The 18,286-nt window shown below is 40.8% G+C and overlaps 1 protein-coding gene across 1 annotated transcript in view; it reads left to right on the top strand.

The window, feature by feature from the left end:
• Nucleotides 1-18,286, top strand: part of dhx36 (DEAH (Asp-Glu-Ala-His) box polypeptide 36) — a 95,306-nt gene that overhangs the window by 16,783 nt on the left and 60,237 nt on the right. Inside the window, exons 5-8 of the mRNA XM_087993353.1 lie at nt 4,747-4,917; nt 6,759-6,838; nt 13,900-13,974; nt 14,153-14,319. Of these exons, the coding sequence (XP_087849479.1) occupies nt 4,747-4,917; nt 6,759-6,838; nt 13,900-13,974; nt 14,153-14,319 (493 nt within the window). The remainder of the gene's footprint in view (nt 1-4,746; nt 4,918-6,758; nt 6,839-13,899; nt 13,975-14,152; nt 14,320-18,286) is intronic.

Genomic DNA, 18,286 nt, shown 5'->3' with positions numbered 1-18,286 from the left:
CTGCCTGACCTGCGCTTTTCCAGCAACACATTTTTCAAACCTGATTATTAGCCAGGATTGCATGAAAATGTGGTAAGTTTATGAATAAAGCAGTTTGTATCTTTTGCTTATCATTCACAGTTCCAAGATGCATTGAAAATGTGATATAAAATTTTGATCATGATTAGAACTTACTGTCAGGAATTCTTTTGTTATTGTTCTCCATTGTGGATGTTCCTAATGAGTCCAAGGATTTAGTGCTTTGAACTACTATTTGGGCAGGAAGTGAAAAGACTCACCTTTTAAGTTAAAGAAACATTCTTCAACCAGAGACTCAGAAATTATGCTTCTAGTCTGTATTTCGAATTTGAGTGAATTTGGCCAATGGATGTAATTTGGCTAAAAAGCATCTGAAATGACCATAACAGTGAAACCTCGAACAGATAAAAATTTTAAAGTTTGAAATTTTGCTGCTGCAACTAAGGTACCGAAGGGGCTCTGTTACCTGAAGGACACAGGAGCAGGTGTATTTCGTTTGGGTAATCGAATTCCGAGTAACACAGTCAGCCGCGCATTGGGACCTTGCACTCTTTTGTCGAAAATCTGAAGTTCAATTAATTGAATACCAGATAATCAAAGTTCCTCTGTATTTGTGTTTTTATCTTTCTCTGGGGAATCATTAAAAGCAAGGTTCACGGGGTCTTAACAAATCAAAAAGAAATTGAGAGTTGTTAAATATGTGGTGAGTACTGGAGGAGAGACAATCAGTGCTTGTAATATTAATTTATTAAATATATACGATGACAGATGACGTGCTTATGGTTTATCTTTCAAAGACGCTCTTGCAGTTATACTTAAGAGGGCTATTATAGAATTTTATATCCGTTTCTTTGAATAGGCCAGAAAAAATGGTTTTGCTCATTGTGATACTAATATGGCGGATGCATTAACTGAGACATCTTTATAGACTCAATCGAGAGGGCTTAGCTCAAGTGAGGGGATTAAGTGCATGATGGACAATATTATTGAACCAAATCAAGGTAGCTGAACATAAACAATCATGATGGAGCCAAATCAGGGTGGGTCACAAAGGTTGTGAAGTCTCTCGCAATGTCAACACGATAATAAAAGTGGGCTTGTATTCTATTACGAAATTGGAAAATGCTTTGAACAAATTAGTCATGTATGAATATCACAAAAGCAAAAGGATACTAGCAAGTTCCATTAACGAATATAGCCAAAAAAATCAGCTTTTGTAGCATTGGGTAGAGTTGATCAGTGGAAAGTCATGCTGTTTGAAATTTAATTGTGTTTTTTGAAGAAATAGCAAAGCGATTCATGAGAGCAGAGCACTTGACTTCAGTAAGGTAATCGACAAGATTCCCCATGGGAGGTTGGTTAGCAAGGTTAGATCTCTTGAAATACAGGGAGAACTAGCTATTTGGATACAGAACTGGCACAAGGTAGAAGACAGGGTGGTAATGGAGGGTTGTTTTTCAGACTAGAGGCCTGTGATCAGTGTAGTGCCACAAGGATCTGCTGGGTCCACTACTTTTCATTATTTTAGATAAATGATTTGGATGTGAACATAAGAGGTATAGTTAGTAAGCTTGCAGAAGACACCAAAATTGGAGGTGTAGTGGACAGCTTCCCTCCGATTACAACAGGATCTTAATCAGATGGGCCAGTGGGCTGAGGAGCGGCAGATGGAGTTTAATTTAGATAAATGCGAGGTGCTGCATTTTGGGAAAGTAAATCTTAGCAGGACTTATACACAGAATGGTAAGGTCCTGGGAATGTTGCTGAACAAAGAAACCTTGGAGTGCAGGTTCATAGCTCCTTGAAAGTGGAGTCACAGGTAGATAGGATAGTGAAGAAGGCATTTGGTATGCTTTCCTTTATTGGTCAGAGTATCGAGTACAGGAGTTGGGAGGTCATGTTGTGGCTGTACAGAACATTGGTTGGGCCACTGTTGGCATATTGCATGCAATTCTGGTCTTCCCATTGGAAAGATGTTGTGAAACTTGAAAGGGTTCAGAAAAGGTTTACAAGAATGTTGCCAGAGTTAGAGGATTTGAGCTATAGGGAGAGGTTAAATAGGCTGGAGCGTCGGAGGCTGAGGGTTGCCCTTCTAGAGGTTTATAAAATCATGAGGGACATGGATACAGTAAATAGACAATCTTTTCCCAGGGTTCGGGGAGTCCAGGACTAGAGGGCATAGGTTTAGGGTAAGAGGGGAAAGACATAAAAGAACCCTAAGAAGCAACTTTTTCACTCCGAGGGTGGTATGTGTATGGAATGAGCTGCCAGAGGAAGTGGTGGAGACTAGTTTAATTGCAACATTTAAAAGATATCTGGATGGGTATGTGAATAGGAAGGATTTGGAGGGATATGGGCTGGGTGCTGGAAGGTGGGACTAGATTGGGTTGGGATATCTGGTCGGTCTGGACAAGTTGGACTGAAAGGTCTGTTTCCATGATGTACATCTTTATGTCTCTAAATGAAAACACATCAGTGTTCCAACAATTAACTAGTAATGTTGTTGAAGGATTACTTAACTGTTAGTTACATCAACAATTAGGCTGTTGGTAGCCAAACCTAGTAGGAACATTTGCATCTTTGGCTGAACTGTTTGAGCAGCTACAGAGAACCAGTTTGGATATATATCTGGCTAAGTATGCATTTTCCTCAGCAAAGCTGATTTATTTGGGCTACACTGCAACAAGGCCAAGCAGCACCTAAAAATGTTAAAGTGCAGGCTATTTTGGAATTTCCTGTGCCAAAGACAAAATGCTTGATTTTTGTTTAATTTTGGCATGAGTGGTTTTTGTTGCAAGATTGTTTTGGACTTCATTGCTGCATGTTTAATAGGTTTGTTGAAGAGAGGCAAAACATTTGATTGAATGCAAAAGTGTCAGTGTTTTTGAAAACATGAAAGTTGTCCTGACAACCACACTGATTTTTAATTGTGTTGAATTACACAAGACCATTCAAACTGGCTGTCAATGCCAGTGACACTGGGGCTGTTTGTTGGAAGATGACAAAATGAGGATTGAATGGCTTGTGATTTGATTTTTCAATGAAACTGACTGCATGTCAGCAAAATTAATTTACAGCGGAGAAAAAGATGTTTCAATCTTGGCTCTATAGCATTTGTCACCTATAGTGTGGAAGATTCCATTGTTTATTCTGATCGCAATCCTTTAATTTTCTTGGAAAAATTTGGGCTAAGAATTTAAAATTATTCAGTGGAGCTTAATTCTGCAGCCATATAATTTGAAAGTTTTTCATGAGCCTGGGAAACAAATCTTAACAATGGGCACTTTATCAAAAGCACATTTAGAAGGACAGAGTGATGGAGTGCACATAGACTTATGCAAAATATAGTTGCTGATTAACTCCTTGTATGCTTAATGTTAATATATTACTACTGTTAGTGCGACATGGAAGTAGTTCTAAACGCAAGTTTTGCTGAGTAATAAATGCTTCTGAAACTTAGATCACAGCTCCCCAAAGAAAAATGAAAACATAAGGTGTGTGATTTATATTTATTTTAGTATCATTTTGTTTGGAGATTGGATTGTGAGCTAGTGGTGTGTTGGTCTTTGTCTATTGATTTTATTGATTAAATAGAAGTCTATTGATTAAATTTGTAAGTAGCCATGACCATTTCGTTTAAAATGCAATATGACAGAGGGAGTGCTGGTGGAGACTGATGAGATTTTATTTTTGTTGGGAGAGTTTTTACTTGCGAGACAGAACCAGGTCTGGTATCGCTCATTAGGCTTTGGCTAGAAGAATCTGGATTTTTTTTGACTTGGGGAGGTGACACTGATACCTTGAAGAAAGCCCTTTCAGCTCAGATTGGCAGAAGTCATGGCTAAAACCAGACAGTTGTGCCTGAAGAAGAGAGACAATATCGAGCCATTCAGAAATAACATCCATCATTGTATGTTTAGTTTTAGTTTGAAAGTTCAGATAAAAAGTGGGGTTGGTCTAAAACCCTGAATGAGTTATTTGAAGCGTGGAACATTGAAGATCAGATATATGAAGATTTGAATAGCCCATCAGATTCTTGAGACTGGGAATTGAAGCCATAGTTAAATAAGACCCTGTAGGGTATGGTGGTGAAGGGAATTCCCCCTCCATATGAGTACTGAGGAGGGGTGCTGTTGGGGAATCATTAGGATTGTATTTTACCATGAGTTTCAAAAATTTTAAATTTGAGTTGTATGTAAATAGCTTGGTTTATTCTATTTTGTTCTTCTCATTGGGAGAATAAATGATTGCTTAATTGTTAAACTCAAATCTACAGCATTGTGTGCATGTGCTTTAGTGAAAGACCACCTTGTTTAAAGCAAAACAAAAAGAAAATGCACAAAAGTTATAGTGTTGTCCCACCAACAGCACTGAGATAAAGGTCCAACCATTCTTTTAAAGGTGTTGAATTAGTAATAAATATTTTGTCAGGACACTGGAATGAACTTCCCTCTTATTGTTCAGGTTATGCTGTGGGATCCTTTGCACCTGTTAAAGGGGCAGACAGGGGCCTGAGTTGAATGTCTTATCTGAAAGATAGCGCCAATAGGAATGAAACCAAAAGTAGCACAATTGCATTGACAGGCTTCATGCAGAGGCAAGAAATTGGATCCTACAATAATCAGATTGAATAATGAGCAATGATAATTTGAGTGTGAGCACCGTAGTATCTTGAATGTAGGCCTTGACTAACCTTGTGTTTTCTTTCATACCACATTTGCACTGCAGGAAGTTATAGACTTGATCAATGAAAATCAGGTGCTTGTCATAAGTGGAGAAACAGGTTGCGGGAAAACCACACAGGTGACCCAGTTCATTCTGGATGACTACATTGAGAAAGGCAAGGGTTCTCTGTGCAGGGTTGTGTGTACCCAGCCTCGACGGATCAGTGCAATCTCGGTAAGTCTGGCTAATTGTTTTGGCTTTTGTTTGTTTCAAGTACTTGATTTGGCTAGGATGTCCAGACAGTAGCCTGTGGCCCATGTGCTGCATACAAGCCTTGGTTTTTCACACTACGCTCCAGTAACTGATGCTTAGTGCACCGCGGAGCAAAGTTACCATCCGGCAGCACAGATCAAGCACTGGCATTTAGAACGAGTTCAGTTTCCAAAATATGAATGTATGAGCACAATTTAGAAATTGTCTTCTAAATTGGTAATGCACTTCACAGACTTTTTTTAAAAAACTTAATTCAAGCAGATAACTGATCTTTGAGGAAGCATTTTAGTATAATGAGAATAAGTAATGATGCATTTTTAATTGTTGTAATAATTGAAAGATGCCTTTTCTAAACTAAAGCAGTCCTTAACTTTGACATACACAAAAGCATCAAGTTAATTTATTTGGACCCCATAATGTGGGAGCATGAGTTGTGCACTTTAGCAGGACCAATAGAGGAACTGATTATGTTATTTAAATAGGGAAAGGTTGCAAAAAGCTACAGCATGGATTTGGAGGTCCTCAAGCTTAAGTCACGAAGCTAGCCGAGAAGTTCAGGTGATAGGGAAGGCAAATGGAATAGTGGCCTTTATTTCAAAGGGAATGGAGTACAAAAATAGAGAAGTCTTACAGCTAAAGCTTTAAGACGCTAATTCGGCTACAGCTGGAATACCATGCATAGTTTTGGTTTCCTCATGTAAGGCATTGGAAGCAGTCCAGAGAAGATTCACTCGGCTGTTCACAGGTTTGGAGGGACTGCTTCAAGAGGGGAGGTTGTGGAGGTTGGGTTTGTACTCATGGGTGTTCAGAAAAATGATGGATGACCTCATTGAAACATATAAGCTTCTTCGGGGGCAAATTCCTGCAAATCCTAAGATTATAGCCTGGAGTGGTGTCATTTTCTCAATACTAACTATTGCGTTAAAGTGTTGTTAGCTTTGAAATAGTTTTGCTGCTAAGTTTACCATTCTGTAATCTCAGTGCCTGTTTACAAGTGAGGTCTGGTCATTTATGTTCTGACATAAACGGCAATGTTCCCAAAAAGCGAATGTGGATTTGCATGGTCCAATTTAAATGGCAGCAGTAAGTAACATTACCTATTGCAGTTCAATTCACCCTGTAAAGCTCTTTTCTTCGTGGAGAATTAAGATTCATTGATGTTTTTAATTTTCTCTGGGAGTGTATCGCTGGCAAGGTCAGCAGTTGCCTATCTAAAATTGTCCTTGAACTGAGTGGTAGGATGTTTCAGAGGCAATTAAGAGGCAACCACGTTAATGTGACACTGGAGTCACGTGTAGGCTAGACCAGATAAGTTTGGCAAATTCCTTTCTCTAAAGGGTATTGGTGAATTGGATGGATTATTGTGACAGGTAATGATAGCTTCATGATTCCAGAATGCATCCATTGAATGGAACTTCCCCAGCTGCCGTGATGGGATTTGAACCTGTATCAATAGAGCATTCTCCTCTGCCTCTGGACTACTGCTCCTGTGAAATTGCCATCACCGCACTGTGTATTCCATTGGGTAGATACAGAGAAGTTTCTGAGGAGGGATTTGAACACACAAAAAAAACTTAAAATTAAAGCCAGGGCATGCAGGAGTGAAATGAGGAATCACCTTTTCAGTAGGTAGTGCAAAGCAAGTCAGCCCAGGAGCTCTTTTGGACCTTTCAAGACTGAAAACAGTGGATTTTGTTTGGGTGAGAATATTGTGAAATAATGGAGCAAAGGCTGTAAGGTTAGGGCTGAATGGCCTACTCTTATTGTTGCCTGTAAGTGTCATTTTATTTTTGCACTTTCAGATAGCTGAGAGGGTCGCAGCAGAAAGAGCTGAAGCCTGCGGTGAAGGGAACAGTACTGGCTACCAGATTAGGTTACAGAGGTTAGTACCACCTGTTTGTTAACTCATGGGAGTTGGATTAAGGCATGATTAGTGCTCGTGAATTGTTCATTAGGATAGAAGTTGGCCATTCAGCCTATTGAGCCTGCCCCACCATTCAGTACGATCAGAGCTGATCAATCACTTCACTGCCTTTTACCTGCCATGTCCCCTTAGTGACATTGCACTTCGTTGAAGTGCCCCCTGGTTTTAGACTTCCCAACCAGGCGAAACATGTGCATCCAACCTATCTATCCCATTAAATATTTTGTAAATTGTTGTGAATCATTCCTCGAAGCTATGGAGGATACAAGCCCAGTTTGCCCAAACTCTGTTTGGAGGGCAGTCTTGCCATCCTGCGATCAAGTCTGGTGAATCTTTGTTACACTCCCTTCATGGCAATAGTATCCTTCCTGAGATAAGGAGCCCAATGTGCATACAGTACATAATCTAACTCCACTTCTCTCCAGTTGCATCAAGATTTCATTATAACTCAATTGAAATCCTGTTTTATATCTTCCTCACAACATGCATTCTCACTTAGTTTTGTCTCATCTGCAAATTGTAAGTATTACATTTAGCCCACCTCCAAATGATTCCTGGGGGCCTGAAGTACTATACCCCACTGCTTGCAACCTGCCAATGCAAGAAAGACCCTTTTAATTCCAACTCTGTTTCAGTTGTGCCACGGATGAACTTGGTTACCAGATGCTGTACAGTCTGTTTTGATATAACATGATAGTTCCGTTCCCATGCAATCCGTGTTATAAGAAAATCGAGTAATAGCAGCACCCTCCAAACCAATGGGACTGGAATTGCATTGTAGCCAATACAGTTAAGAAAAGTTCGCATTCTACAAATAATGGTCTAAATTCTTCAGTTGTGTTATAGCCAATCTGCATTGAAGAAACTCGCGTTCTAGCAGAACCAACTCTAGTTCAAAGCGTCAGGTGCCGCCCAATAATGTGTACATGTCAGGTGATTTGAGCGTGTCCATTGATCAAATAGTTCCTTTTGGTTTGTGATCAGGCAAACTAAATGCGGAACAGCAATAGCACTAGGTGAGATGGTTTCTACTCCTCTAGTCACTATTGTTATCCTGCCTGTTTTGCTGGTTATAGATCTGTAAACTAATACATGGCCTGACGAAGAGAAAAACTGCTTGTATTTGTTGAGCACTCAAGAAATAAGCTTCCTGTTGGAACATCACTGTCTGGAATTGCTTGATGTATATACATAGTACTTCTCAATTGACATCTTTAATAGAAATGTACAGGACATTGGTTAGGCCACCTTTGGAGTGCTGTGTGCGATTCTGGTCTCCCCTGCTACAGGAAAGATGTTGTGAAACTTGAAAGGGTTCAGAAAAGTTGTAAAAGGATTTTGCCAGGGTTAGAGGGTTTGAGCTATAGGGAGAGGTTGAATAAGCTGGGGCTGTTTTCCTTGGAGTGTTGGAGGCTGAGGGTTGATCTTACAAAAGTTTATGAAGTCATGAGGGACATGGATAGGGTAAATAGACAAGGTCTTTTCCCTGGGGTGGGGTGTCCAGAACTAGAGGGCATAAGTTTAAGATGAGAGGAGAAAGCTTTAAAGGGACCTAAGGGGCAAATTGTTTCATGCAGAGGGTTGTGTGTGTATGGAATGAGTTACCAGAGGGAGTGGTGGAGACAGGTACAATTACAAGATTTTACAACATTTGAAAGACATTTGGATGGGTATATTAATAGGAAGGATTTAGAGGGGTTTGGACCAAATGCTGGCAAATGGGACTGGATTTGTCTTGTATACCTGGTCGGCATGGGCAAGTTGGACTGAATGTTCTGTTTCTGTGCTGTACATCTCTCTAACTCTGGCATTCTGCTTTGGGAAAACAAACATCAGTTGTGCACATTGAGAAAGAATTTGCATTGAAATCATAGATCTGATGACTCCGCTTGCGTTCTCTCCCACTCTGTCTCCCTCTCTTTTTTTTCCCCCCCTCCACTATTCCCTTTCACCCACTTTCTTATCATGAATCAATTAATCTCTGCCTTAAATAATCAAAGACTTTCTTCCTTCCAAAGCAGAGTTCCAAAGACACTCAATTCTCAGAAAAAGACTCCTCATCTGTCTGTGTTAAATGGATGATCTGTTATTTTTAAACAGCAACTTTGCGTTCTAGGTTCTCCTGAGAACATAGAACAATACAGCACAGAACAGGTCCTTCGGCCCACGATGTTGTGCCGAACATTTGTCCTAGCTTAAGCACCTATCCATGTACCTATCCAATTGCCGCTTAAAGGTCACCAATGATTCTGACTCTGCCACTCCCACAGGCAGCATATTCCATGCCCCCACCACTCTCTGGGTAAAGAACCTACCCCTGACATCCCCCCCTATACCTTCCACCCTTCACCTTAAATTTATGTCCCCTTGTAACACTCTGTTGTACCCGGGGAAAAAGTCTCTGACTGTCTACTCTATCTATTCCGCTGATCATCTTATCAAGTCACCTCTATCAAGTCACCCCTCATCCTTCGCCGTTCCAATGAGAAAAGGCCTAGCACTCTCAACCTATCCTTGTACGACCTATTCTCCATTCCAGGCAACATCCTGGTAAATCTCCTCTGCACCCTCTCCAAAACTTGCACATCTTTCCTAAAATAAGGCGACCAGAAAAGGAAGGAAACATCCTTTGCATATCCATCCTGTCAAGACCCTCAGGATCTTTTATGTTTCAGATGCAGTTGCTTCTTGATCAAGTTGCCAAACAATAGCCTATTCTCTGAATCATACTTACAATGTTCCAGACAACACCATCAGTCACCTTGGATATGCCCTGTCTCACTATCAGTACAGATGTGGTATCTGTGTGATATACAGCCAAACAGGGATTGTACTGGAAGTCCTCAGCACTGACTGTGGAACCGTGAAGCCTGATGGCACCAGGTCAGAACATGGTCAAGGAAACATCTTGCTGATTATGAATCAGCACCATTTGGAGAAAGCACTGAGGATGGAAAGGGACTTCACTCTCCATCCCCAAGAGTGGCTCAGCAGCACTGCTACTGACTGAGCTTAATGAGTCGTAAAGGACTCACCTGCTGGATCTGCCATGTCTGTGGCAATTGGTGAAGAAATTAAAAAGTAAAAAGTACTTGATCTCATCCTATCAGACTGACCTGCTACAGATGTATTTGTCCTTGATATAGTGACCATCGCACAGTCCTTTCAGAGGCAAAGTCCCATCTTCATGGTGAAGATATCCTCTGTGTTATGAGGCACTACTGCTTTTCTAAATGGGATAGAGTTTAAACAGATTTGCCAACTCAAGATTGGGCATGAATGAGGTGCTGTGAACTGTCAGCAGCAGCAGGATTGTACTCTGATATAATCTCTAACCTCAAGTCCTGACATCTTCGTTCCTCTGCACCATCAAGCCAGTGATCAACTCTGGTTCAATGAAGAGTGCAGGAAAGCATGCCAAGAGCAGCACCAGCAGATATAGCAATGACAAGTCAGCCTGGTGAAGCTATAACACAAGGTAAGCAGCAAGTGATAGGTAGGAATAAGCAATTCTCCAGCCAGCTAATAAGATCTAAGTTTGCCAGTCCTGTCACATCCAGTCATGAATGGTGCGGGAAAATTAAGCTGCTCATCAGCAGAGGAGGCTTCACAAATATCCCCATTCTCTAAAATGGGAGAGCCCACCGCGTTAGTGTATTTGCAACAAACTTCAGCTAGAAGTGCCAAGTGGATGATCCATTTTGATCTGTTTCAGAAGTCCATAGCAACAGTTGCAGGTTTTTGACCAATTTGATTCACTCCCCATGATATCAAGAAATGGCTGAAGATACTGGATACAGAAAGGCTATTGGCTCTGCCAGCATGCCAGGGAAAGTACTGAAGATGTGCTCCAGTCTTGCAGTTGTAGCTAAGGTGTACCAGTATGGTCACAATACTGGAAAATGGCCTAGATTTCTACTCAGCTATTAGGAGAGTAATGGAAAGAGTCATTAACATTGTCTAGCAGCACTTGCTCAGTTTGGGTTTTGCTTGGGCTTCTCAGCTCATGACTTTAGTTCAAGCTTGAACCAAAGACCTGAACTTCAGAGGTGAAATGAAAGTGACTGCCTTTGCCACCAGGACCATGTTTGACCAAAATCAGCATCAAGTAAACTGAGTAAAAGTGGAAAAGGAAATGTCTCTGATCGTAGTTGTACCAGTTGTACCAGTGTAAAGCAGGAATGGTTGTGGATGTTGGAGGTTGGTTATCTCAGCTCCAGAACATCTTTACAGGGGTTTGTCAGGATAGTGCCTTAACCCAAACATCTTTAGATGCTTCATCGATGACTTTCAATGTCTTTCTAGTCAGAAGTGGGGATGTTTACTGGTTGCATAATGTTGAGCACCATTTATGACTTTGCATATACTGAAACAGTTCATGTCCAAATACAGCAAGAACTGGACAATATTCCAACTTAGGCTGGCAGGTAGCAAATAATATTGATCTCACATAGGCAGTGACCATCTACAGCAAGAGTCAACCTAACGATCATCCCATAACGATTTGAAGGCATTACCATCACTGAATACTCACTATCAGCATCTAGAGTGTTACCACTAACCAGAAACCAAATTGGGATATTCACATAAATATTGTGATGACAAAAAGCTGGTCCATGGCTAGTAATCCTGCTGTGAGTCACTCATCACCCAGGCCCCAAACCCTACCCACCATCATTAGATAACACCTTCCAAATCCATGATCACCCCTATCTAGAGGGAACAAGGGCAACAAATACATGGGAAAACCTCCAACTACATTTGCCCCTTGAAGCCACTCACCATCCTGACTTGGAAATGCGTTGCTCTTTTATCACTGTTACTGGGTCACAATTCTGCAACTCCCTCCTTAACACACCAAAGAAATTTCTTCAAGAAGTTCATCAACCCCTTTCTCAAGGGCAGCTATGGATGTGCAATAGCCCAACCAGCAATGTCCACATCCATGAATGAATAAAAATCTCTCTTCTGAACTTGTGGATATTAGTTGAGCCTGTCTTAGCTTTTCGCCATTCCAAGTGTTAGTTTAGTGCACTTGCTTATAACCTCAAGGTTTTCCAAAGTGCTTTAGAGTAACTAAGTACGTTTATTTTTAAAAGTTCCTGCAAACATAAAATATGATAATGACCACATAATCCATCATCTTGATGTCATTCGTGAGCCATGTATTGACTAAGAAACTGCAAATAGGACTGATCATAAAGTTGATTGTGTAAATGGAATAATTATAGTGCAACGTATAGTGCAATGTCGTTTCAAATGTAGAAGCGAAGATTGGATTTTGAGCTCTGCTTCCTTTTCGCTGTTCTTCCTGTGGAATGATGACCCCTTGCATTGATTAATGAAACTATATTTGGCTTTTCATTATGTCCTGAGTTTGACTGAGATGTTTTCAGTTCAGTTGTATAAATTAACTAAAAGTAATGTTCTGCACATAAAAGGTTTCTTGTGAATCTTTTTTGTGGATTTGATCAGGATTATGCCAGACTTTCTTAGTTGTGTTTAATGGCTCATTCCGTCTATATCAGCTGTAGCAGTCTGTATCAACTGATAGCACTCCTACCACTGAGGAAGTTGTTGGTTCAAGTCCCACTGGAGCATGAAGTATAGGCTGACATTTCAGAGCAGTACTGGAGAATGTGCTGTACTGTATGGAATGCTTTCACTCAAAATACCAAATCAAGTCCCTATTTGCACGTTCAGGTGAACATAAAAGACCTATTCACTATTTTTAAGGAAAACAAGGGAGTTTTCTCAAGTGTCTCCCTTCATCCATTCTTGCATTGAATTTGCTTTCTCTCTGGACCTGAGCCCACCCATTGATTTAATCTCTATATACTCTAATTGTCATGCCTCTTTGCCACTGTGCCAGTGCACAGTGAAAAGTCACTGGGCAAGCAATTGAGAATCCAAGGACTTGGTATCGAATCTCACTGTGGCAGATGGTGAAATTTGAATTTAATAAAGTCTGGAATCAACAGCTGACATAATGGTGATCAGGTAATCACAGTCAGCCATCAGGGAAAGAAAAACCTCATCTGGTTCACTGGCGTCCTTCAGGAGAGGAAATTTACCATCCTCTTGGCCTGACCTATGTGCAACTCCAGACTTACAGCAATGTGGTTTTTGCTTAACTACCCTCTGGGCAATAATATTGGCCTAGCCAGAAATGCCTACATCCTGGGAATGAATAACTGTTTGAAAGAATTCCTGAAATATGGAATGATTGCTTCTGTCGTCCTGGCTCTCAAAGGAACTTCCCTTTTATATACTCGGCCTCCCCAATTCATTATTCTGAGGTCCTTGTACCTGCAACTAATTTGATGGCCTTGATGTTGGCTAACTGTGTTGTGGATATCTTTATCTAGTTGTGTAACCAGATATTTAAGCTACCAGTTGTCCAATAATATTAACCTGATGTGTTTGAGTTAGACCACTAGGTGTGCATATATATAAATGGAACTTGCACTCAATACAACCATCTGTTTACATGATGTGTTGTCCCACAAGCAGCGCTGTGATAATCTCTTTTTTAAACTGCTGGTTGGAAGATAAAAATTAATCTGAATTCCCCTCCTCCTCTTTGAAATGGTATCTTGCGATCTTTTATGTACTCTTGAAGGGGCAAACAGGGCCTGGGTTTAACATCTCATCTGTAAAATGGTTTATGGGCTGTGCTGGTGTTGCACTAGAATGTCCGCCTAAACTTTAGCGGTCAAGACACAAAGTGACACATTAACCTGCACGATTCTGACACTGAGATGAGTGGTACCCACTCAGCGCTGTTGCTATTGAATTTCTACTTCTGTATCAGTTGATACAGACTGCTACAGGTGATAGAGACTGAATGAGCCAATTAAACACAACTTGTAGAAAATCTACAACAAGGTTCACAAGAAACCTTTTACGTGCAGAACATATACTTTTAGTTAATTTATACAACTGACTTAGATAGGAGTTGTTTGATGGAAAGTATGTTTTCCAATGTTTATTTAAACATTTTCTGTCTTGCTTAACAGCCGCCTGCCACGGAAACAAGGTTCCATCTTGTACTGCACGACTGGAATCATTCTCCAGTGGCTACAGTCAGACTCGTAAGTACAGAACTAATTATTATGGTATATAGTTCATTTTATTCAGGATAAATTCTTAATTATATATCCCCAATTCCAAGCATCACCTACTTACTCTCTAATTCCAATTTGTCTCTCAAAATAATATAGTTGGCGCAGTCTTAATAACACTTAGTTTAAAAAAAATCTTTTTCCACAGTCTTCTATCTACTGTCAGTCACCTTGTTTTGGACGAGGTCCACGAGAGGAGTTTGCAGTCAGATGTCCTGATGACAATTGTGAAGGACATCCTGCCTTTTAGGCCAGATCTGAAGGTGATATTGATGAGTGCAACTCTAAATGCTGACAAGTTTTCAGAATATTTTGGTAAGTAGGATTGGCAAATTTGTGTTGAGACTTTAGTGAACTCAGTCTGTTGGTTTTTTAAAATTAACTGCATTATTCAGCACTGAAGGAAACCTACGTTGGCTGTTTGAGAGAGCAATCCGGTTAGTCTCTTTACTCTTCCTCCAGAGACCTGCAAATTCCTCCTTGTCTATTTCTCCTCATTCTTCCGAATGTTTTTTGCCATGTGTATAATGTTTATGCTGTCATTCTGCCTGGTAACCAGGTTGTCTGATTTTGGGGCATAACCAGTGAACCTTAATAAACCTTGGTCAAACAAAGCATTTGCAGTCAGTCCGTCCTTCGGTTACACAGATTAACTCTTAACAGCTGTGCGAAGTGGTTTAGCAAGCTACTCAGATACATCTTCCTTTGTAGAAAGCTTAATGGGACATGAGGGTGTGCAGGACGTGTAACAAAGGTCAACCTCGCCAGCAATATTTGTATCCAGAGAATGAATGCAGTATCAATGTAATAAGGATGTAGAATGAAGCGGATACTTTGATCTCGGACTGTTTTCCCAAAATCTGGAAAGTGCAATAAAATGGTTCAGCACTGTGTGTCTTGATACTGAAGTTAAATTTACAGCAAGAGATTCATCTTGTAATTTTCTTTCCTGGGGTTAGAATGAAGATTTACTAGCAAAAAGCATTTCGTTTTTTTTTAAATATTGTGCAAGTATTTGCTTGTGATTCTGGCTTCCTGGACTTTTTAAGGGTGTTGGTCAGAATGATTGGACTGTTTTTGTGGAATTGTGAGCTGACAAGTGGAAACTTTCTTGTTGCTGTCGCTGAGCATTAAGACACTTTCAGGGTCAGGCACTGCTGCTGTTGGTTTCACTGCACAAGCTGACCATTGGTTGTGCCTTTGGCATAAGAGGTGTCAACAGCAGCTCTTAAAATCTGACCCATGGTGGTAGTCTATTCGCATAAATAGGAGATTTGACAACTAATAGAAGAGTTGGGATAAGGGGCGATTTTTAGAATGGAGTTGAGTGCCAAAAGGGTTAGTTCTAGGGCCATGGTTATTTACTATATATATATTCATGACTTGCAAATGAATGTGTGTAACCAATTTTGCATATGAACCAAAAATAGATTGGAACAAAAGTGGTGAGGGAGATAGATAGGTTAAGCAAGTAGGCAAAAACTTGGCAGATGGAATATAATGTGGGAAGATATAAGGTTATGCACTTGCATGAAGAATAGAGGAGCTGAATATTATTTAAATAGAGTCATAGAGATTTTCAGCACGGAAACAGACCCTACGGTCAAACTCAACTGTGTGGACCAGATATCCTAAATAAATCTAGTCCCATTTGCCCTGTATCCCTCAACACATTTCCTGCTCGTATACCCATTCCAGATGCCTTTCAAATGTTGTAATTGTACCAGCCACCACCACCTTCCTCTGGCAGCTCATTCCATGCATGCACCACACTCTGTGAAAACTTTGCCCCTTAGGTCCCTTTTAAATCTTTCCCCTTTCACCTTAAACCTATTCCCTCTTTTTTTTTTCCCCCCCACCCTGTCTTTTACCTATCCATGCTCCCCCATGATTTCCTAAACCTCTATAAGATCACACTCCTCCTCTTCCAATGCTCCAGAGAAAATAGCCCCAGTCTATTCAGCCTCTCTCTATAGCTCAAACCCTCCGACATAAAGATGTTTGTAGCATCCTTGTAAATCTTTTCCGAACCCTTCCAAGTTTCACAACATCCTTCCTATAGCAGGGAGACCAGAATTGCACACAGTATTCCAATAGTGGCATTACCAATGTCCTGTATAGCCGCAACATGCGCCTCAACTCTTACACTCAATGCACTGACCAACAAATTCTGGAGAAAGACTTGCAAAAAGCTACAGCACAAAGGGATTTGGGAATCCTCATCCATGAATCATAAAAAGTTAGCATTCAGTTTCAGCAGGTAATTGGGAAGGCAAATGAAATGCTGGCCTTTATTTCAAAGGGAATGATAGTATAACAGTCATTCCAAAGAGTATAACAGTGAGAAGTTTTGCTGAATCTGCAAGACACTAGTCAGAGTAGAATTGAAAGAATAGGCAAAATGAATGCATGGTTTGAGAGATGGTGCAGGAGGGAGGGCTTCAGATTTTTGGGACATTGAGACCGGTTCTGGGAGAGGTGGGGCTTTGTCAAATTGGACAGTCTACACGTAGGCAGGACTGGAACCAATGTCCTAGGGGATGCTTTTGCTAGCACTGTTGGGGAGGGTTTAAGACTAATATGGTGGGTGGGGGGTGGTACAGCCCCAGCATTGTTATCACACCCTTCCTATTTCTGAGTTCTGCCCATATTGCCTCACTGCTCAAGCCCTCCATCTGCCCTCCTTCAGCACAGCTGTGATATCCTCTTTGACCAGTAATGCAACTCCTCCATCCCTTTTACCTCCCTCTCTATCGCATCTGAATCATCCATATTCTAGGATATTTGGCTGCCAATCTTGCCCTTCCATTAACCAAGTCCAATTCTCCAGAGAAAATAGCCCCAGTCTATTCAGCCTCTCTCTATAGCTCAAACCCTTCGACATAAAGATGTTTGTAGCATCCTTGTAAATCTTTTCCGAACCCTTCCAAGTTTCACAACTTGGATAGAGATAGAGGGACAAATATGGAAACCGATTATAGAAAGGTGTCGGAGCAACAGGGTGGTGGTGATGGGAGATTTTAATTTTCCCAACATTGACTGGGATTCATTTTGTTTTAGAGGTTTAGATGGAGCAGAATTTGTAAGGAACATCCAGGAGAGTTTTATAGAGCAGTATGTAAATAGTTCAACTTTGGAAGGGGCCACACTGGACCTGGTGTTGGGGAGTGAGCCCAGCCAGGTGGCTGAAGTTTCAATAGGGGATTACTTTGGGAATAGTGATCATAATTCTGTAAATTTTAGAATACTTCTGGACAAAGGAGAGAGTGGTCCTAAAGGAAGAGTGCTAAATTGAGGCAAGGACAACCAAAGCAAAATTTGGTAGGAGCTGGGGAATGTGGATTGGGAGCAGCTGTTTGAAGGTGAATCCACATTTGGTATGTGGGAGGCTTTTAAAGAGATGTTGAATAGAGTGTAGGACAGACCTGTCCCTCTGAAAATGAGGTTTGGAAATGATGAGGTTAGGGAACCATGGATGACCGGTGAAATTGTGAGACTAGTTCAGAGGAAAAAGCACACAAAGGTTTGGAAGAACATTAAGGAAAGTGGAACCACTCTGAAACGAAGAAATAAGAGTGTTAAAAAGAATCATGAGATATCTTTAGCAAACAGGGTTAAGAAAAATTAGTCTTCTATTCGTATATAAGGAGCAAAAGGGTTGGCCCACTCAAGGACAAAGGAGAAAGTTACGTATGGAGTCAGAGAAAATGGGTGAGATTCTTATTGAGTACTTAGTGTCCGTATTCACCGAGGAGAGGGACATTACTGATGTTACTTTTAGGGATAGCTGTTTGATTACTCTGTCAAGTTGGCATAAGGAGGGAGACAGTATTGTGTACTCTAAAAGTCATTATGGTGGACAAATCCCCAGATCTGGATGGGATCTATCCCAGGTTACTGAGGGGAGCGAGAGAGAAAATAGTTGGGGCCTTAACAGATACCTTTGCAGCATCCTTGAGCATGGGTGAGGTCTTGGAGGACTGTGGAGTTGCTAATGTTGTCTCCTTGTTTTAGAAGAGTTGTAGGGGTAATCCAGGTAGTTATAGACTAGTGAGCCTGACATTAGGGTAGGGAAGGTGCTGGAGAAAATACTAAGGGTCAGGATCTATTTACATTTGGAAGGAAATAGCCTTGTCAGTGATAGGCAACATGGTTTTGTGCAGGGAAGGTCATGTCTTACTAACTTAATAGAATTATTTTGAGGAAATGACAAAGTTGATTGAGGAGAGAAGGGCTGAAGATGTCATACACATGGACTTCAGTGAGGCATTTGATAAGGTTC

The sequence above is a fragment of the Chiloscyllium plagiosum genome, unplaced genomic scaffold, assembly GCF_037043375.1.
Source record: "Chiloscyllium plagiosum isolate Xiang-an unplaced genomic scaffold, Cpla_swu_hap1 HiC_scaffold_13, whole genome shotgun sequence".
Classification (NCBI taxonomy): domain Eukaryota; kingdom Metazoa; phylum Chordata; class Chondrichthyes; order Orectolobiformes; family Hemiscylliidae; genus Chiloscyllium; species Chiloscyllium plagiosum.
Note: the sequence above shows the minus strand (reverse complement) of the source record. Positions and strands in the feature narration are given on the sequence as shown.